The 20,591-nt window shown below is 51.8% G+C and overlaps 6 protein-coding genes across 6 annotated transcripts; 3 read left to right on the top strand and 3 right to left on the bottom strand.

Annotated features, from left to right (window-relative positions):
* Window positions 1-4,294: 4,294 nt before the first annotated feature.
* Window positions 4,295-4,921, bottom strand: SETTUDRAFT_33592 (uncharacterized protein; the record flags this gene model as incomplete). Its single annotated transcript, XM_008030618.1, has 1 exon — window positions 4,295-4,921. One exon carries the CDS (start codon window positions 4,919-4,921, stop codon window positions 4,295-4,297), a length of 627 nt encoding a protein of 208 aa, XP_008028809.1.
* Window positions 4,922-5,993: 1,072 nt separating this feature from the next.
* On the bottom strand, window positions 5,994-7,795 carry SETTUDRAFT_43128 (uncharacterized protein; the record flags this gene model as incomplete). The annotated part of the gene is made up of 5 exons (XM_008030673.1): window positions 7,714-7,795; window positions 7,010-7,660; window positions 6,492-6,944; window positions 6,240-6,412; window positions 5,994-6,144 (listed from the first exon to the last, which is right to left on the bottom strand). The coding sequence occupies exons 1-5, from the start codon at window positions 7,759-7,761 to the stop codon at window positions 5,994-5,996; spliced, it is 1,476 nt and encodes a 491-aa protein (XP_008028864.1). The 5' UTR covers window positions 7,762-7,795.
* Window positions 7,796-9,149: 1,354 nt separating this feature from the next.
* Window positions 9,150-10,025, top strand: SETTUDRAFT_164708 (uncharacterized protein). The gene is made up of 3 exons (XM_008030850.1): window positions 9,150-9,487; window positions 9,713-9,791; window positions 9,864-10,025. The coding sequence occupies exons 1-3, from the start codon at window positions 9,396-9,398 to the stop codon at window positions 9,918-9,920; spliced, it is 228 nt and encodes a 75-aa protein (XP_008029041.1). The 5' UTR covers window positions 9,150-9,395; the 3' UTR covers window positions 9,921-10,025.
* A 1,172-nt stretch (window positions 10,026-11,197) lies between these two features.
* On the top strand, window positions 11,198-13,999 carry SETTUDRAFT_119955 (uncharacterized protein). Its single transcript, XM_008030849.1, has 4 exons — window positions 11,198-11,441; window positions 11,628-11,804; window positions 11,970-13,417; window positions 13,471-13,999. The coding sequence occupies exons 1-4, from the start codon at window positions 11,234-11,236 to the stop codon at window positions 13,801-13,803; spliced, it is 2,166 nt and encodes a 721-aa protein (XP_008029040.1). The 5' UTR covers window positions 11,198-11,233; the 3' UTR covers window positions 13,804-13,999.
* Window positions 14,000-14,585: 586 nt separating this feature from the next.
* Window positions 14,586-16,739, top strand: SETTUDRAFT_155837 (uncharacterized protein; the record flags this gene model as incomplete). The annotated part of the gene is made up of 1 exon (XM_008030848.1): window positions 14,586-16,739. The coding sequence occupies one exon, from the start codon at window positions 14,586-14,588 to the stop codon at window positions 16,737-16,739; it is 2,154 nt and encodes a 717-aa protein (XP_008029039.1).
* Window positions 16,740-18,196: 1,457 nt separating this feature from the next.
* Window positions 18,197-20,233, bottom strand: SETTUDRAFT_164707 (uncharacterized protein). The gene has a single exon (XM_008030847.1). It carries the CDS (start codon window positions 20,092-20,094, stop codon window positions 18,262-18,264), a length of 1,833 nt encoding a protein of 610 aa, XP_008029038.1. The 5' UTR covers window positions 20,095-20,233; the 3' UTR covers window positions 18,197-18,261.
* Between the last annotated feature and the right edge of the window lie 358 nt (window positions 20,234-20,591).

Here is a 20,591-nt window from a genome sequence, read left to right as displayed (position 1 = left end):
AAAGCAAATCGCTATTCCTAGCAATACTAGAAGAGAGATTTCTAGCGCTTTCTACTAACTTAAACTAGGGCACTGTTACTTAAGGGACTACCTATATAAGAGAGGGAAAGTGGATTCTAATAGTTGCCCCTGCAACTATAGGTCTATACAAGACCTACCTCATATTCTATTTAGATGTAATCTATATAGAGAGGAAAGTAAAGGACTAAGAGAAGCCTGCGAAGGCGATCTATCACTACCTATCCTCCTTTAAACAAAAGAGGGTATAGAAGCAACTCTTACCTTTATTCAAGAAACAAAGGCTGGAACACAAGCCTGGTACAAGGGAAACACAGAAAACGAGGAGTAATACCTGTAATAGGTAGCCATACACCTCCCCCACCCTATCCTCCCCCCCCCCTACCTACCCACCAATAGGCTACGAGCCTCACCTTTATCTAGTTAAAACCCCTCCTAAATATCGTAGCTAGAAACAACCTACTTAGATACTTGTAGGCCTAAAAACCCTATACGTCTTATATAGCCCTTTAGCCTGAAAAAGGACGTTAAACTAGAATAATAATAATAATAATAATAACTAGTTGTCTAAGTAGGCTATCTCTATCCCTTGCTACAAGACAATTAATGTAAGGGGTATAGCTAAACTCTTTGTCTAGTGGGTGTATTAATTTAGACACACCCTAGAGACTATTATCTCTAATTATGGACCACAGTTTGTGTCTAGTTTCTAGTCTAAGTTCTGTTAAATCCTAGGCGTTAAAGTTAAGCTATCCACCGCCTACTATAAGGAAACTAATAGTTAGACAGAGATTATGAACAAATACATTAATTAGAGACTACGTCTATTCGTGTCCTATTATTAGGACAATTAGAGTAGGCTGCTGCCTTTAATCAATCGTGCCTAAATTTCCCTACCACACTCTTTTATTAGCATGTCCCTGTATTAGATCCTTTATAGATCTAAACCTAGGTAGAGCTAGAATTAGAAGCACTCTACTAGCATCCTTACACCTACTAATAAACTTAACTATAAGGATGCTCTAGCGCTCGCCACCTGCATATATGCCGCATAGGACACCGCTAAGCAGTAGATAGAGAAGGCCTAGGACTAGATGCGATCTGCTGTTAATCGCCATCGCCGCCTTATTAATTAGGACATTAGCGATATAGTGTTCTTGGATACTAAGAACCTAGCAATTAACTGTCTAAGCTAGAAGCTTGCTGTAAGATAGGAAGGCCCCTTTAAGGTTCTTAAAAAGGTTAGTTACTCTTACTAACTATAACTACTAATAGAATCCTAAATCCACAACGTTTTTGCTCTAGACCTGTTGTGTAAGGACCCTTAAGATCCCCTCCTAGGACAAGAAGCTCTTAAGCCCCCTAGCGTACCTATCTAAGGTGTAGAAGAATAGGAAGTAGACTAGATCCTTGCTAGTAAGTTATATTGTTCTAAGCTAAAATACTAAGTAAGCTAGATTAGACACAATCTGGATCCTACTTAGGACCCTGCTTTAAATTTTATAAGAGCCCTACATAAGCTTAGAGACTTCTATAAGCAAAACCTATCTAAGCTAGGACCCCTTTAGGCCCTTAGCTAGTAGATCTAAGCGTAGGAGAAGGGCATAGATAACATAACGTTACTACAAGATAATTAAGTGTAGGGAAAGAAAAGAAAAAGATTTTTTAGGTATGTAACTAAGCTAAAGGACACCTAAAATAGTTTACTTGCAATAGCGCAGGGGAACTGCAACAAAAAGGCATAAGAGAGTCTTATAGCTATAGGACTAGCTGTCTACTAAGAGGGGGGTAGTGTAACGATGTTATAACTTCGCTAAGTATTAAGCTAATCCCAGAGCCAGATTAGAGGAAGTACCTGCCGCCCTTTATTAGCCATTCGCCCAAGGTTGGATCTGAATTTAGACCCAACTAGGATAGGTATATATTGAGACACTTTCTATAGCTAGCTCTGTAGACTTTTGATATCCTTTCGTACAAGGCCTATAGGTGGCTTGTTGAATCTAGGCTCTTTGTGATCCCACGCACTCCCATATGCCTCTAAGTGATCCTACGACTGAAACAGATCCGACCTGCCTTACCTGCGCCGTTACAGTTATATATTTCCCCTAGTCTAGTAGAGCCTATTTATACGATAAGAAGTTTAGAGCAGAGTAAGGAGAACTTTAGAAAACTGTTTAGTCTATAAGAGGGAAAGACAGAACAATTTAGCGCACAGCATATTCTTAGTCTAACTCTTTAGTAAAAAGCACTGGGTTTTTTGTAAGTAGAGAGTTGCAAGTCAGACCTAATCAACATATACGACTTTTTACGACTTCACAAGACAATCGACAGCTAACAATGTTCTAGAGGCTCCTACTCGATTATTTCGATATACCTCTATTTGTAGCTGTTGATAGTTACCTAAACGAGGAGCATACACCTACCTTCCGAGCCAATATTTGTGCACTTGATACCTTTGGATTTGTGTAAGTGGTGACTCTAACTGCCTATTTTGAGCTTTGTTCCATGCAGAACATACCATAGCCTAACTACCAGCAGTGACAATAGGTAAATTCTAATTGTTTAGAGCTTTAGTCGCTATAACGTGATTAGTAGAAAGTAGTAAAAGCAGTATATAGTAATTAGTCTTTTCTCTACTCATTTTCTAGGCTTCCTAGGTATCACATACTTAGACTATTCATCTTGAGAAATTAAAGGTGGCATGGTATTTTAGTAGAAATGAGCGGGTCAAGTAGTTATTAGATGCATCCCCAACCGCGACTTTGCAGGTGGATCGAAATAGTAATATAGTCTAGAGCTCAAACATCGACATGCTATACCATTTCCATTCTTATCACCTCTTCCTTGGTCTTTGAATTATCCATGTAGCAGTCTAGCTGCAACACATGTACTCATGTGTATGAATGTAATTTTCAAAAACTTCAATCAAAGCATACTTAACCTTACTGTATTTTAGCCCCCAGCCAGGTTTCGATACTGTTCATGGTTAGTGTCTAGTTCCCAGTCCCTTTCTTAGTTGTAGTGCAGGCTGAAATAAGCATCGCAATCAAGTACACACGCGGAATTATACGACCAATTACAAACGAATTGCCAAGAGGCGGGTCGGCTGTGGCGCTTGCTGAACACGTGATCTGAAGCGACTACACACCATGCCGAGTGACGCGTATCGCAGTCCACATGCTAAGCGTCATGCTGAGAACGAATAGTTTTGATATCTAGGGCGAATTTCTGTTGCTTTTGTTCTATTTTCAGTGTAAGGCATGCGGTCTATAGTTCTGATACCCGACTATTCACGTTCCATTGCTGCGACAAGACGACATGGCTAATAGCATCAAGGGCACAGCAAAAGAAAAAAATTCGCTACAGACTGTTGTGAGCAAGCTAGTCAAGTCTAATTCATATCGTCCCATCTTATAAGTCTACTGAACGATATCAAAAACCTAATGTTCCGGCAATTTGTTCCTAGACCTTGCAAATCTGACTTTGAAATGACACAAGCATATCTCTGGACGTCTCGCTCCTGGAAACAGGATACCGAAACTACATGCAATACCTCGTACTGGTGTTTATACAGATTGGACTGGGGGAAATTTACGAATTTGGCTTGAGTTTGCTACGTTTGTTATTGTTTGATTGGCGTTTTCGCAGATGTTTTCATCTGTAAAGAACGCAGTTAGATCTTTTTTAACCCCCCCCCTCCATATCTAAATAATCTGTTCCATGCAAGACTTTCATATGTTGTGTTTACCGGCCTTGAAAAGAGGTCAAGTGTAGGTGGACACTGTGTACAAATAGCCCTTGTAGCCAGACGCTACAAACGAGCTACAAGATCATATTATTAGCTTAGCTGCAAAGTTCTCTTGAAAAAGCGTGCATAAAGTCCCGCGTGATTCGATAAGTCTTCTTCGTTCATTTCGAACCAGCGCATCCGACGCAAATAGTTCTCATCCAACGAGCACAAGATACGCCGAACTGAATCTCTTCAAGCCTGCCAGCGAGAACATCCACTTCCTCAAACACTTCGCTGCTTCTTCCCTCTATGCAGATCTTTGCGGGACTTGGCTTTCCATCGTCGAAAAGCGACTGCTCCTGTTCCGTGATACCTCAGATTCCGCAATGCTGTCCAAGTAGGCGAATCCCAGCGCAGCCCAAAATAAAACGTTACAAGACGCCTAAGCTCTCTTTAGGAGCCCCATCTCACCGCATAACCCAATGCTGCGAGCTGGCCCATCTGCCGTTAACCATCCTGAATAAGTAGCCGCATCACCCATACACCTCACCTCCCCAGCGTACCCTCCACCCACCCCTCACGGAACTCGCTCGCCGAAAATACATACCCCCGATGCGGCAGCACCTTACGCACGAGCGTCTCATGCACATCCATCTGCGGATCCGCACACGCATCCCGCAGCACAGTCACCACAAACTCTGCGTCACACGCCGCGAACGCCGTACGCAGCACACAGCCCGAGGTATTCAGACCCGCTAGCACCAAGTTCGTGATTCCTTGCTCCTTTAGATACGCTAGTAAACCGGGCGACTTGAGCGCAGACACGTAGCTCACGCGGCGCGTGAGTGTGGGTTCGGCTGCGGCATTCTCGCGGAGCACTGCCGCTTCGTCGCCTGCGGGTGTCTGCAGGATGAATATTGCGTGGGGTAAGTGCGCGGCGTCGTTGGCGGTTGCAAAGGGTGCTGAGGAGGTGTCCAGCAGACAGTGGATAATGTGCATGGCTCGGGCTTTGGCCCAGCGCCTAGTATCTGCCGCGACAGCCAGGGCCAGCGGACCGCTTTCTCTGGGTCCCTTCTCGACGGCCATGGTGTGGAGATCAAGGAGGAGCAGGGCGGTCTGCGAGGCTGTGTAGTGGGAAGGTATTGCCTGGTCAGTTGGTGTTGCAGTCGTCATATTTTTTCTCGCTTCTTTCTTTCCTACTTTATCTTTTCTCTTCTGCGAGAATAATCGAGTTCAAAGCGGTTGGGCGGTAGTATTGCTGCGCGGTTTCCTTGGTTCCATGTCGTTTCCCCGGCTTTGATATCATATCAAACCGACATTCGTATTCGCTAAGTAAGTAGGTAGGTAGGTAGGTGGTCCCATCGGTAATAAGCCAGCTTCGCGCTCCTAATCTCCGGATCGTCACATAGATAGTGACATACCCACCCACCCCTTAACGCTGCAAAGCTTCGCCCTATTCCCTCTTTGAGGCTCATGCTGATCCGCCTCTATCTCGCTTCCGGATCGCCCCACAGTTGATCTAGATACTCTTATTTCCTTTGCTGGCTAGAGCATTGGCGTCGGTGAGAATCCTAGACTAACTGCATTCACCACAAGACCCATGAGTTTGTTGTTCCAAGGCCATGGACTTGGTAATTCCCTTGACCGCGTGCGCAGACGCCGGATACGCCGTATATCTGATTGTTGTGACGTGGTTCGTATCTGCGAGAGGGGTCTTTGTGCTATATTGCAGTTGGTGGATTCGCACGGAATGTCGTTTGAGTAGCTAGCCAAAGAAGCGACATCAGTGAGGGGTAAACCGAAGGCATATATATGAATCCGTCGAGCAGACATTGACGCCTAGGAATACAGTCAGATGCCCAAAGCTTATTCGCATAAGCCACGCTGTCTCTTGTCACCCTAACGCGGGGAGCAGGCCTCCGGATCAGGACTGGCTGGAACAAATACATAACTCGGGCATAATAGCACAGGCCTTCTCGCAGGCTTGAATGAGATGTGGCGATCAAGGCACTCAGGCAGATGTCGGAGATGTTTGTAGAAAACAAACCAAAAGAACGTGTGTTTTCGCTAACCTAAAACGACATTTTACAACGCCACAACCTACTGATTCCAACCTCGCACCCTACTTGTGCCAGTCTGGACGTTTGAACAACTTGATAAAATACATAGGGAATTTGCAGTGTCTTGTGTGCATCTTCCACAGCCCCTTTCACCAGTGGCAATGCTCCTCGCTGCCCGCGGCTTTTCATCGGGCCTTGAGGTTCATCATCAGCGGAGGCCTGGACCACGCGAGATACGTCTTTTGATTCATCCAATCTTTAGACTCGGGGCAAAGTTCGAGATCAAAGTGGAACATGAACGTGGCAAGCACGATTCGCATCTCATGGTAGGCCATGCTGTTGGGGCAAAGAAGATTAGCACTTTGTCGATTTACGTTTTGCACAGAGGCGAAGGCGTGGACGACGGGAAAGAGAGAGAGAGAGAGACATACTTTTTGCCAAGACAATTCCGTGGTCCATACGAAAATGGGTTGAATGCATCTTTCCGGTCGTTGCCGAACTCGGCCTGGCCCTCTGGCAACCAGCGTTCAGGCAAAAACTCGTCTGGGCGGTGGAAAGAGAGGGGAGATCGGTGTACAGCATATTGGAACATGGATATAGTGGTCTAAAAATCGAGACGACAGCAGTTAGAAAGAATGTCTACAAGCAAGATTCAGAGGGTGAATTGCTCAGGTTCATCTTACCCTTTTCGGAACATATCGGTCGCAGACCTGGAAATTGTCGCCATAAACCATCCTGGGGAACCCGACTGCGACCGGCGAGTAGTATCGCAGTCCTTCTTCAATGCAGGCATTGAGATACGGCAATTGTGACAGTTTGGTCAACGTCATCTCCTCTGTTGATGAAAAGGTGGTGCGAATCTCATCCATAAGGCGCTGCTTCTTATCCGGGTGCTGGCTAAGCAAGTAAGACAAGCCAGAGAGTTCGGTTGCGGTCGTTTCTGTGCCGGCAGTCATGAAGGTTGCGCCGGTGGCGGTAATCTCATTCTGGGTAACAGCACCCTCCTTGTCTCCAAATTTGTTGTCGACAAAAGACCAGATGTCGGGCTTTTCCGCCGTACGTGCTAGACGCTTGTTGACGCGTTCAAGTGTGAATTGTTGGTGACTGATGAGCCGTTGTTTTAGATTTTTTGGCATCTGTTGAGCAGATACGAAGTATGGTCAGCTTAGGGAGAGAGATAAAGGAGAACATGTCATCTTACCAGAGCTTTGAAGATGAACGTGATGCTTGGCCAATAGTTTGCGATACGCATATAGACTATATACTGTAGGAACTCGAAAAGATTGTCAACCCATTCGTGATTCGGCGAGCCATCCAGCAAGCCCATGGATTCACCAAAGGTCATGTCGGCCATGACATCGAAGGTAGTGTGATTAAACCACCTGCATAAGTTGACCTTCTCGTTCTTGGCCGCCTTGGCACTGAGCTTCTCGCAAAGTAAATTGGCATACGTCTGAATCAGCGCTTGCTGTTCACTCAGGGCCTTGTCGCTAAATGCATAGCTGAAGAGTTTGCGCTGCTTCGCATGGCGCTCGTCGTTTGACCTGATGATGCCTGGTTCGTGTGGGCTGACAGTGTCTGTTCCGTAAAACTTCAGGTCCTTGACCTGTCCTTTCTTGAATCCATAGATATCTTTCCATGCGCCAGCCTCGCTGAATACGAGCTCGTCTGGTGCAATGCGTACAACTGGCCCGTACTTGTCGTGGAGTGCCTTGACCCAAAAATGCGAATCGCCATCTGCAATATGCTTGTTGTATACCAGAAGGGTGGCACGGGCGAGCAGTGGGCCGGGGAAGGAGCGCAGTGGATGCAGGAAGACGTTGTAGAATAGTTTCCAAACAGTGTAGAGAAGCTAGATGGGTGGGTTAGACGATGTTGCTGAGACTGCAGGAAGAAAGGGCCTACCAGTGTAATGGGCAAAGACGCCACCACCAGTGCCAAGTGGACCGCCATGTTGGCCTGGCTGGATGTGAGGAATAGAACGAATCAAAAGACTTTGCTTGCAGGAGAAGCCGTAGAGGTTTGTGCCCGTCAATGGTGCGCCCGCCCGTCGCCTTTTGTACCTTGTGCAAGTGGCAGTGTTACTTCTGCCTGTTGGGCGTGACGCCCACAGTCTCGGACGTTCAGTTGCTTGCAGATGTTGACCGTCCGAGCAAGCCCCCTTATGCCTACGCTCTACGCGTATGTGCCAAGACGGGATGCTGGTTGTTGAAAGCGAGCATTGTGAAAATCGCGCACGAATGGTCGCATCAAGCGCCCCTCCAGCAGGTTGAGTGTAGGGGAGGTAGTCTCGGCCGAAGTGCAGTGACTGGCCCCACGAGCCCCCAATGCTGCGGCAGTCCTGCCTGAGGTCCACTTGGGCAAAACGAGGAACATCGCATAGCGCCGCCGCTACTAACGACCCTTCACCTGGCAGACCCGCACTAGGGCGGATGGGGTAAGAGCTACTCCACAGCCCTGCGTACGTAAACAAACGGGACCCCCCGATTGGCCGCAACCAGCATGTCGGACACACAGGCCGTTGGGATGAATGCCTTGCTAGGACAAGGCGGGCTGGTGCTGCGTCTGGGTACGCGGATGGATTCACGAGGTAGCCGCATCAACTGCTACGCACGATATGGGAGGTGGACCACGGCCCTCCCCTGTTCGCCCATCGTCTGACTCCCATACGATCTACGTCCACGGCACTGCCCAGCGATAAAACCTTACAGCGTCATGACCAATCTCAAGCCATCGATGTGCACACCCTGTGGACAAGGATCGCCAACTTCAAACATCACAAGATCCCTTCGCCCACTTGGCTGACATGACACATGTACATTGTCTTTTGCCTGGGTGTAGGTGTAGGCGTGATGGCACTTCCCCATGTTGGACCATGGTGGGCCCGTCGTTTGTGTTAATCGTCATCCTTGCTTGCTCATCTTCTTGTCCGGCCAAACTATAGACGCGCGGAATGGTACAAGGCGTATGTACCATGTATGTCGGGACGGCTGTGGACAACGGGGAAATTTGCCTAAGCTGTGGCATATCGAAACAAGACGTACATACCTAGTACAAGCCACACTGGCTGGGTCAAATTCGGCCAGAGTAGTGTATGGGCTGTTGTTTTCTAACCCGGGGTCTGGCCACTCTGAGGCGACAGAAGTACATGTACCTCTCTAATGACAAGGACAGTTTAGATAACGCGCCACATACGTGCAATACGTGCCGTGCAACTGGGTGCGGGGTCAGTAGCGGCGTTACCGTTACGTGCGCGAGCTGCGCATGCAAGGATAGCACAGGTTGAAAATTAATATTTGGCCAGGAATCCATCATGGGGAGAGATATGTACGTGGTGGAAAGGGGTATAAACGGCTCTGCTAGAGCTTTTGGCATGAGCTTTCGGACAGTGTCATCCGAGACATGGAGCCAGAACATGTGCAAATGCTGCTTGTGGGATAGAATACAACCCATCTGAGTAAGATGTCCTGGACCAGATGAATGAAACCAGATCTCCAGATCAAATTTCCGTGTGTAGATCCACCGAGTCTGTTTCGGTCCTGCGTATACATGTCTGTACTGGGCATATTACTCGTTTTCTCTCCAACATGGCAACTGCCGATTTGGCGCAGAACCGGGCCGAGTATGTGCGTTCCGGACCGAGCCCTCGTGGGATTACATACATATGTATGTATTACTACTAGGTAACCGGTTAAAATGCGGGGAAGAAAACCAAGCTCACGACGAAGGAAATAAGCATATATCAACACCTTGGATACTATACCAGTCATGGTGTATCTTTTTTCTTTTCTTTTTTAGACATGAAGAGGTGAACGAGGGGGGCAGTGCCAAGAAATACGAGGATGAGAGTGCATGCACTTGTCATGACAAATGCATAGACACGGCCCGCTTCCGTCATACGTACCTCTTCTCCGTCTCCGTCAGGAACGGAGCATCGGACGATGGCGTCGGACGATGGCATCGAACGGTGGCTTTATATCTGCCTGCTTTTTCCTGGCATTAGCTCAAGTGGACTGTCGGAGCATCAGAGCCTGTAGCGGACATCGATACCTCACCTCCCTGTGTCATGTTCGCGGCTTGGCCATGTCCTTTTTTTGGGGGTATATACGTAGCTGGCAGCCATGTGTGCTGCAGTACCCCCTACACAGCCTACCAGCGTTGTATGCTTCCAGCGTCGTATGCTCTTCTTGTGCTCCACGCGCATGTGTGTGTGTGAGCTGTCCTCCAAAGGATGACACGTGCACAAAGCAATTTTCAGGGGCAACTATGTTTCTGTGGTCGAGGTCAGAGTTTGGTGGTGGGCGGCTGGACCGGGGCGGCTCACAAGACAATCGTGACGTTTTCCTGTGGGATCGTCGATGGCGGGCCAAGGACAAGAGAGCCTTTTGTATCGTGGCTATGTTGGTAAGTTGAATGGATGGTCGGAGACAATGATGCACAAGCTTGGCGGTTGAAATAGGCTTCGCAAGGGTGACGTGGATGAGTGGGTGTGTATGTTGACACAAGACGTGACAAGCAACTTGGAGTACAAGCCATTCACTTGGCTGCAGACACAGTCACGTGCAGACGGCATGCGCCACACCGACTTCAGCCACAGTGGCGCAGGCAGGCCGTGACCATGAACATGTCGGGCTTTGTGAGCCGGCTCGAGGCCCAAACGGCCATGGACAATGGGTATGGCGGTCAGCGGGGGCGCGGGTGCAGATGGTTGGGATCAAATGGGCATGGAGAGAGTGAGAGCGATGCTGAGGCGTGGCCGAGCATGAGCTGGCGATAGGGCTCCAACCGGGGATTGTGGTGGCATCAGGCTTCATGTCGTCGCCACTCGTGAGACTTTGCAGGTGGCACAGATGGAGAATGAAACCGGTGAGCGCTCAGATTCGTGGTGATGACATGCAGACGTGGATGCGGTGCAGGTGACGGCTGGGGCGAGGATGGAATAAGGTGCTGATGTGCCTGGTGCGTAAGAGGAGAGGTGCAGATGCAGATGCGGCTATCCATGTCGAGGCCTCCGCCAGCTGCCCGCCCGCTCTCCGCCAGGCCCAAGCGCTGCTGGAGATTGGACATGGCCATGGTACTCGTCGTTGGCAGCAGCACCGGACGACGCTTTTCGCTCTCGCCCAAGTGGTTTGCTTGCGTCGCTCATTTTGCCCTCTCCTTTGTCTGCGCCCCTTGATTCTGCACCTGGCACACGTCCACGTCCACGTCCTCGTCCACGTCGGCCAGTGCCGCGCGCCCCTCGCCCCTCGCCGCGACGCAGCAGGCTAGCTACAGCCAGCTGCCCTTCTGCACCACAGCACCACGCCAACGGCAACGGCAACGGCAGCGGTGCCGCCAACCTTCTAATAACCCACTCTCGCGACGCACCACGGCCGCACAGCGCTCTCCCCGACTACATGCTGGCCGACTCCGGCTCGTCGCCGGCATGAGCAACATCAAGACGCGCCTGCAGAACGCGCGCTCCAAGTTCCTGCGGCGGAACAGCGCAACGTCGACGGGCGCACGCTCCATCGCCTCGTCGGCGGGCAGCGAGCGACACGCGCCGCCGCCGCTCAGCAGCCCGCTGCGGAAAAGCGTCTCGCTGCAGAAGCTGCCTGAGGCGGCGGCGGCGGCGGATGCGGCAGCGGCAGCGGGTGCTGATGCTGAGGCCGCCCGGGAGGCAGCGGGCGAGGGCAAAGGCGAGGGCGAGGGCGGGCACACGCTGAGGTGCGCGGTGCTGGGCAAGGCCACCGAAAGTCCCGCCGACGAGGCAGAAGGAAGCACAGGCAGCCTGAACACACGCAGAAGCACGCCGACGAGCACCTCGACGAGCACCCAAGCCCTCGCCCACGCCCACGCCCACGCCCGCAAGCCCTCGCCCGCCGTGCCTGTCGTCTGTCCCCAGGTGACGCTCGAGGCGCCCACGCCCGTCCACGCCGTCGCGGTGCCGCCTGCCGAGCTCGACCGCCGCGCGCTGCCCGCGTCGCTTTCTTCCTCGACGACGTCGACGGCCCCCAGTCACGCCGACCATCGCCAGCATCATCGCCAACACCATCACCCCCATCACCACACCACACCCCCGCCGCGCCCCGCAGACAGCACCGCCCCGTCCGCGTCGCCCTCGCCCGCGCCCGCGCCCGCGCCCGTCCGCCCCCAGTCGGTCGTCCACAAGTCCGATGCAGACATAATCAGCAGCCTGCTCGTCCCCGACATCCCCCCGCCCGCCGCTCCCGCCGCACCAGCCACAGCTCCGCCTACCGTCTCTGACGCCCTGGGCGCGCCGCCTGCGCACTTCAACGCCGACATGCTGCACCGCAAGATCTGGGTCAAGCGGCCCCATGCCTCGGCCACGCTCGTCCAGATCCGCGAAGACGACCTGGTCGACGACGTGCGCGACGTCATTCTCAAAAAGTACGCAAACTCGCTGGGCAGAAGCTTCGACTCGCCAGACGTGACGCTTCATATTGTGCCCCGAGATGGCCAGCGTGGAGCCGAACGCATCCTGGGGCCCGAGGAGGACATGTGCAGGACCATTGACACCTACTTCCCCGGCGGCCAGACGGTCGACGAGGCCCTCATCATCGACGTGCCCCAACGACGCACTCCCAAACCCTCGCCGCGCGTGCCCACCTACTACCACCACGAAGATGGCATCCACCAGCAGACTGAGTACTTTCCCCCCATGCCCGCCATGGCTCACTCGCCGGCCGCTCTGGGCTCTGGCCAGCCGCCCCCGCTGCCGCCGCTGCAGCAAGACAACCGCATTCCCCTGCCCCGCCCTCCTCATTCCATGTCCGTCCTCACCACCGGACAGCTGCCTACTGTGCCTTCTCCCGGTGGCACAAGGCGAGGAGCAGGCCATGCACACCGGCCCAAGTACACGAGAACACACACGGCTTCTCCTACTACCCTGGGCGGCGGCATTCCCTCGTCTGCTACCTCGGCGCGTCCTCCAAACCGCCCACGGCACGACTCTTCAGCATCCGAAGCAAAGAATTCGGCTGCCTCGAACAACCCAATACCCACGCCTCCAGCCCCTGTTGAGGTTGCTCCACACCCGGCAGCTCTTCAATCCCCGACCCCACCGACGCCACGCATCTCGTCCCCGCAACCGCGCAAAAAGAGTGGGAAGCCGCGAAAGCCCCCGGTAGAAGCCCCAACTCTGCCTGCTGGTCTGCTAGACGGATCAGTGCCTCCCATCAATGTACTCATTGTCGAAGACAACATCATCAACTTGCGAGTCTTGGGCGCTTTTATGCAGCGGTTAAAGGTTCGTTGGCAACGCGCCATGAACGGAAAAGAAGCAGTTACCAAATGGAAGGCCGGTGGTTTCCATCTGGTGCTCATGGACATTCAGCTGCCCGTCATGAACGGTCTGGAAGCAACAAAGGAGATTAGGAGACTGGAACGTGTGAATGGTATTGGTGTCTTTAGCAGCGGTAGCAGCGAAGCACCCAACAATCGGCTCGGACAGGATGGCAAAGGCCAAGACGAGCTGATCGAGGATGACAAGCTAGGTGACAAGAGCATGTTCAAGAGCCCAGTCATCATTGTCGCGCTTACGGCCAGTTCGCTGCAAAGTGACAGACACGAGGCTTTGGCAGCTGGTTGCAACGACTTTTTGACAAAGGTAAGCTGCCCCGTGTCTCTTCTGTGCAAAGCCTGTACTAACGCATCATCTAGCCTGTAAACTTTGTCTGGCTTGAACGCAAAGTCAAAGAATGGGGCTGCATGCAGGCCCTCATCGACTTTGACGGCTGGCGCAAGTGGAAAGACTTTGCCGACAAGTCTGAAAACAACGACACTACTTCGAAGCTGTCTGGCAGCTTCGCAAGTGTTGCCCCGAACAAAAAGGCAGCCAGTGGTGCCAGCCCGACAACGGCATCGTCAGAAGCCAACGGCGTCAAGAAAGACTCTGAGATTGAGAGGAAGAACAAGCGCAAGAGTCTCGGCGTTGTACCGCCACCAGTGCTACAAGAAGAGGCTGAGCCGCAGCCCGTTCAAGTCGACGGTTGAGACCATGAAGCGCCACTCGTACAAGTTCTAATACTCCTACGGCCCTGCGACTCGACAAATTCTAATACAACAACTACTACCACGATGCCATATACATTCTCTGTTTCCAGTCACCGAATACTTGGCACACCAATCACCAATCTTACTTGGCTGTAAATTGTCTTAACCCCACGTTTCAAGCGCCTCTGCTTTGCTTTCAGGAGCCCTTTTCTTTGCACTGTACGAGGACTTGCAGTTGCATCTCCTTGTCTCCAACACTTGAATCTCATTATTCGTGCACTCGCCCGTCTGCCGGTCTTTTGGGCAAGCTTATCGGCACGCCGTTTCCCATGTAATCTGTTTCTGCGCTTTAGAAAGAGAGCCTGGACTCTCGTTGTATACGTATACGATTTGACGCTCAGTTTGCGAAGAGCGTCTGTTTGCTACAGCGTTGAATGATGCTAAGGGGTTTCTGCCACACTACAGAGCACCTATTGGCTTTAATGTTAATTGTTCATTTGTCTCACAGTCTGAACCGTGTGTATTGTGATCATGGCCTCCGTTTCAATTACACATTGTATCAGCCTCGTACATGGCTGGTCTGTGAGTTGTGGTTGTACAACGCTCAATGATAGGATGCCACTCGCATGTGAAAGTGAGGCTTGGGGAACTGTGGCGCGCCTAGTTGCTGCGCCAACGACTCGCTTAGAGTTTCCGTGCGGGATCCCCCAAACAGACCCTGGAACATCCAATCCAGAGCCTCAACTCATCGACAAGCCCCGACACCACTCGTTCAACGCAAGATGCCACCCAAAGTTGTATACGGAAAGTGGAGGAACGGCGAGCGCACGGCCTTTACGAAATTCTTATCGCCTGAGAGAGAAGCCACACAAAAGGGAGTAGAAGGTCAAAATGCGGCCAGCAGCGCGGAAGGCGATTGGCGGGAACAGCTCCTGGCAGCAGCAGCAGCAGCAGCAGCAGAGCCAGAGGAAAGCGAGAAGCAACTACAAAACAATGTTTCGGTGCTTCAGCAAGGGTTGGAGGGTTTGCACATAGAGCAGAGACGGGATGCGAAAGAGAAGGACAGCGCAAAGAAAACAATCAAGGCACAGAAAGTCAAGCCGAGCCGAGATGTTGATGTTATTAAGGAGAACATTTCACCAGTAGAAGATGGGTTGGAGCAGAGTATGCAGGCTCTGACGATTGATGCTGCAGGGGACGAGGGCCGGGATGTGTCGCAGAAGTCGCAGAGACCGAGAAAGGTGCTCAGCGATCGGAATATCAATGCTGAGACTCAGCTAGATGGCTCGGTGGTAACCGTTGCGAAGCAGAAGAAGCAGAAGAAACGGGTCGTACCATCAAGCGTAGCCAGCCCAAAATCCAAATCACCGCAACGAAGACAACAACTACCTACGCCTGAACCGACGCCCGAGCCCGACGATCTCTATTCGACTTACGCCTCTCTATTGCTCGCTCTCAGTGATAGGAAGAAGATTGTTGCGTTCCAGGACTGGGCGGATCAACTCGAACCTCACTTTGAGGTTTCCAAGATTGCAGAAGCTTCCTTTTCAGAAGTGTACCGCCTATCGTCAATATCATCAACAAACGGCGTCAAGGAGGAGTCGGTGCTCAAAGTAGTGGCACTCAAAACCCCACCAACGGTCCCTCTACCATGTCAGCTCCACGGCCGAGCAGTACGAGACCTACAAGGGCAGATTGAAAAGGAAACGGCACAACGAGAGGAAGATGATCAGTGGAAATCACAGGTCGAAGATGTCTTATCAGAAGTCAATCTTTTGCAGAATCTCACGCACATTCCTGGTTTCACAGTCTTCCGTGACCTTACTCTTGTCCAGGGACGGCCATCGGCTTCGTTTAATGACGCGTGGAAAGAGTGGAACAAAGCGCGCCCACGCGGCAAAAAGAGCGAGTTTCCTGACCCCAGCAAAAAAAGCAGCTATGACGAGTATCAACTCTGGGCTGTTGTCGAGATGCAGGACGCAGGTACAGACTGCGAAAAGCTCATGGAGTCTGGTGGCCTGGCCTCCATCTGGGAAGTCTGGGACGTGTTCTGGGGTGTAGCCATCAGCATCGGCAAAGCAGAAGAAGCGTGTCGCTTTGAGCACCGCGATCTCCACCTGGGCAACATCTGCGTGCGCTCCTCACGAGCAGGCGCTGACGTCCTAGAGCCCTGCATCAAAGACCCTCTACGCCGCAAACTGCGCTTTACGGGCCTCGACACGACAGTCATCGACTACACGCTCTCCCGCGCGGACATGGTCGCTGCGCCGCCATCCCGTAGACTCTCAAGTCTCTCACACATATCTAGCTCCACAGCATCCAGCATAGCGCAAGACGCCGCCGACGTCGCATACATGGATCTTGACAAGGACCCCGCCATCTTCGAGGGCGACGCAACCGAAGAGTACCAATACGATATATACCGCTACATGCGCGGCATCGCGCTCTCAGGCAACCCGCTGCAATTCCAGCATCCACTCGACGACAGCGATCAGGCGCCCGAACAGCAGCAACAAAGCACGCACATGCCACATGCAAATAACACACACATCCGTTTCGACGAAGACGACGACACCGCAACGACAACAACAACAGAACCCCCTCACACCCCCTGGCGCGCCTTCCACCCCAAATCAAACCTCATCTGGCTCCACTTTCTCCTTCATAAACTCCTCAAACACCTCTCGTCGCTCTCGCGCCCACCCCATCACCACTGCATCACCGCCGCGCGCCTCGTCTTCAAAGAAGACGCCGACCAACAGGATACCGACAAAGTCCCCCGCAAAGCAGCCAAACTGTTCAAAGTTCTTACTCGCGTTGCAGAGCTCCTGTGTCCTGTTGCGCTGGGCCGTGAGAATGCGTTGGGTAGTGTGAAGGAGTTGGTTGTATTGGCGTTGGAGGAGCGGTGGGTGCGGGTAGGGGATGTAGCGGGGTGAGTTTTTGCGAGTGAGAGAGTCGTACTTTTTTCTCCATTCCGAGCCACGGATTGTGTTGGTTTTGTGGAGGAAATACCGGATGCATGGCGTGGAATCGCATGTTTGGCGTTGGTATTTGGTGTTTTGGTATTTTCCTACCTACCTACCTACCTACCTACCTACCTACCTACCTACCTACTTCCTTATGAATAAACATGACTTGTAGTATTAACACAACAACAACATGTCCCTTTTCTTTTCTTTTTCTCTCCACAGCCCTATCTCAGCACAGCACAGCACAGTACAGCACAGCACAGCATATCTCAGCCTATCCTCATCACACACACACACACATGCTCGCACTCAGAATCCCCCAATCAAAACCCGCAACAACCTAACCGCTGCTGATTCCACTTTCCAGTAAGCATTGCATATTCAATTCATTCATTCCCAAAATTCCAACCCCCGAACCCCCAAATCCCCCTTTTTTTTTTTTTTTTTTAAATATAGCGATTCAAACCTGCGGATGTATCGCAGACCTAGTCTACTAGCCACATTCAATGAATGAATGAATGAATAAATGAATGTATTTAGATTTAGTGAACTGGCGCTTGCCCAGGTTTTGATCCGCGAAAAACAAAAAAAACAAGGGAAATGGTGGAATGAAATATATAATAGATGTAGAATAGATCGAGAGCAGAGAAATAGAGCTTGGATGTAGTATACTGGCATGGAAGATTATTGTAGTGTAGTGTAGTGTTGTGTATTTATGCGTATGTGTGAGTGTAATTTAATGTCTTGGATGTGTGAATAAGTGAGTGAGTAAGTGGGGTTAGTTTCAAGTTCCAAGGTCCCACCCCCCCCCACACCCTTTACATATCCTGACCTTGTATTCCGCTTACTCCGACCGATGAAGTTTAAAACAAAAATTGCAGGTTCAAAAACCACGCCTATGACCCTTTTTTAAGTTGTATATCGTCTTTGCCTCTACAACGAACAACAGCAGATAGAAAGAAGAAAAAAAGAAGAAGAAAAGAAAAAAAACAGATTCGCCAATCTAAGATGCTAACAAGTATCTTCTTTTTTTTTCTCTTTATCTTTTGATTAAGGAAATTAAAATAAAACAAAAAGTTGAAAAAAGAAGAAAAAAGAAGTAAAACTCAAGTTGTGGTGGAATAACAACGAGTTTCTTCTTTTTCATATCACTTTCTCCGCCCACGCCAACCTGAAATGTTTTCCCCCCTCCTCCCCTTCCCATGAAAAAAACCCACAGCACCGCCTACTTTTATGTTCTTATCACACACTCGGAAACACAAGGAAAAAAAACGCCTATGCTAAGATGGAGGGGGACGAGGTAAGAATGATAAAAGGAAAAATCCGACTTGGAGAGGAGGAAAGAAAAGAAGAAAAGAAAAAAGGCGATGGGACAAATTACAATAGCAAGAATGGGATGCACATGAAGCGAAAAGAGTAAAACAAAAACAAAAACCGCTCGTCATGACAAATTCATGGCTCATAACTTCATCACACCTTTTGACGTGGCCTAGGCCACGTAAGCTGGTGGCGCCTCAATCTCATCTTCGCTCTGCCAAAAGCCTCCCCTCATCACAGGGGCAGTCTTTGTGCGGGAATGGTTCGACGGCCGCTGCCGCGACGACCGATCCTTTTCTTCTTGCATCTTTCGCGCAATATCCTGTGCCATTTTCTGCATCCAGGCTTGCTGGAGGATCCCTCCGGAAGTGGACGCAACGTCGATATTAGGTGGTGAAGAGGTACGGGGAGGCGAGCAAAGAGCAGAGAGGGATGAGACCTTGTCAAAGGACAAGGAACGTAGGAGTGGAGAGGTGGATTGTTGTGCCTGCCGCAGCTTGTGGCGGGAGATTGGCGGGCGTCGGGATGATCGGGATATGAAAGGGTCTTCGAGGTGGCCGAGTGGCAGCGATGATGGCGGTGGTGGCGCTGTCGATCGCTTTGACTTTGTGGATTTGGGTGCTTCTGAGAGCTCCGGCGCAGGGGCAAGAGGCCCAAACGTGGGTGGCTCTTCAGGGATCCGTTTAGGCGTACCAACATCGAGACTCCCGCGCCTACTTTCAAAGCGCCTACTTGGCTGTTCAGGGCTCCTTGGCGGAGTAACCAAGTCTTCCTCTACCTCCCTCTCTTCGGGTATGACACTTGATGTCTCGGATGTGTATGCGCTCTGCAATGGCGTATTCTCGCCGGTAGATACACCAGAGTCTGGAGTGTCCTTTTTCCGTAGGTCGACGACGCGCTTCTTCCGTTTCCGCATGCCACCAGCGCGCGAACGAGTGGAGCCGAGACTAAGTCCGGCGGACGACGAAAAGGATGAAGCTATGGTCGGCCGTGAGCTGAGTGTCTCATTACCTGTGCTATCAGATGCAACCGAGGACGCGCCCGACTTTAGGCTGCCAAACGTCGACTGGATCCTGGACAGACTACCCTGCGTGAGGGCCGGGGTGGCAGCTCCTGATTCGGGCCGGTCCGGATGGCCTGCCCATGCTCGGAAAACGGCATCGCGTATGCCGGGCGTAAAGAGCGACAGGGTTCGTTGGGATTCGGAGAGAGCAGCCAGCCGGAGGATGTTCTTCTGCGAGAAGGACGCGTGGATTTCGCCCGAGTCGAGGGACAGGGCCGAGATTTGGGCTTCGTCCAGGGGATTGCCAAAAGCGTCGACGGCATCTTGAGGGGGTGACGCCAGAGGGTCGATGGCAGCCGTGGTGTCATTGGCAGCTTCCAAGCGCTCTTCTGTCTCGATCTCACGGTACTCTGGCGAGAGCATGCGTAGCGATAACCTGTGTATGATGGCGGGCAAGTCCTCCATGAACAAAACGCGCAATTGGCCCTCAATCTCCTTTTGCAAGTAGTCTCGCACAAAGGGTATGGAATCAAACGTCGACGAAACCTTGAGCGACTCGAGAGGGTCGTTTCTGAAGACGAGCGTCAGGCCCTTTTGCTTGGAGAAGACGAGAATGACGAAGCCGGACAGGCGGATGTTGGACAGGGTGATTTGCAGCGGAATGGTCAGGCCCGATGCGGCGGCCAGGGGCTGTGGCGAGGCAAAGTCCGGCTTGTTGGACAGGTATGTCTTGAGGGGATTTGCCTGGACCTTTGTCTTGAGGGTCAGGAAGGCGTCGCCGGCATACGACATTTTGAAGATGCCCCTAAAGCGATCCTCGGCCAGGTCGCCAATCTCGAGTATCTCCAGCTCGGGCGGGGTGGAGCCCAGGTTCAGCTCGGTGACAATGATGTCGTCGACGATGATGGGGGGCTTGGGCGACTTGTTTAGGGCCGTGGTGAGCATGTCGCGTGCGCGCGAGGTGTCGGCGATGAGCGGCGACCAGTTGAAGTTGAAGGCCATGGTCGTCGAGGGCGAGTGCTCGTCGGGGGCTCAGGGCGAGGCGTCGACGTTACCGCGCGGGGAGCAGTAGTTTTGCAGGTGATGGTGCGGTCGCGTGCATTTGGCATGCGATCACACGATACACCAACGCTGGGACGGGGGGACTCGGGCGTGCGGGAGGGGCAGGCCAGAGCGTATATAGGACGCGCTGGGTGGGGCAGGGCGATGGCGCGTGGCAGCAGCGGGGGGAGAGAGAGCAGAGGGAAAAGAAGACGCGGGAGAAGGAGCCGGTGGCAGCGAGGTCTGGCTGGGGATGCAGGGCAGGACAGGCAATGGTGGAGTGAGGCGTGAGTGGGTGTGTGTGTGGGTGAGTAGGATATTTGCGGCACGCAGCAGGCAGCTGGAGGGGATTTTCCGGCTTCAAGGTACCGACCGACGTCAGGGATGTGTGTGGCTGCGGCATGCGCCAACTTTTTTTTTACACCACTGCAGCCCCTCGGCCGTGCGTCTCCTCATCC

This window comes from Exserohilum turcica, assembly GCF_000359705.1.
Source record: "Exserohilum turcica Et28A unplaced genomic scaffold SETTUscaffold_5, whole genome shotgun sequence".
Lineage (NCBI taxonomy): Eukaryota > Fungi > Ascomycota > Dothideomycetes > Pleosporales > Pleosporaceae > Exserohilum > Exserohilum turcicum.
Note: the sequence above shows the minus strand (reverse complement) of the source record. Positions and strands in the feature narration are given on the sequence as shown.

Excerpts from the sequence above, each read along its gene's own strand:
- SETTUDRAFT_164708 (XM_008030850.1), top strand. The coding sequence starts at position 9,396 with ATGGCAACTGCCGATTTGGCGCAGAACCGGGCCGAGTATGTGCGTTCC. Across the intron at positions 9,488-9,712 it reads TACATATGTATGTATTACTA|CTCTTCTCCGTCTCCGTCAG; the intron begins CTAGGTAACCGG and ends CGTCATACGTAC. Across the intron at positions 9,792-9,863 it reads AACGGTGGCTTTATATCTGC|CTCCCTGTGTCATGTTCGCG; the intron begins CTGCTTTTTCCT and ends TCGATACCTCAC.
- SETTUDRAFT_119955 (XM_008030849.1), top strand. The coding sequence starts at position 11,234 with ATGAGCAACATCAAGACGCGCCTGCAGAACGCGCGCTCCAAGTTCCTG. Across the intron at positions 11,442-11,627 it reads GGATGCGGCAGCGGCAGCGG|CCCTCGCCCACGCCCACGCC; the intron begins GTGCTGATGCTG and ends CGAGCACCCAAG. Across the intron at positions 13,418-13,470 it reads GCAACGACTTTTTGACAAAG|CCTGTAAACTTTGTCTGGCT; the intron begins GTAAGCTGCCCC and ends CGCATCATCTAG.
- SETTUDRAFT_164707 (XM_008030847.1), bottom strand. The coding sequence starts at position 20,094 with ATGGCCTTCAACTTCAACTGGTCGCCGCTCATCGCCGACACCTCGCGC.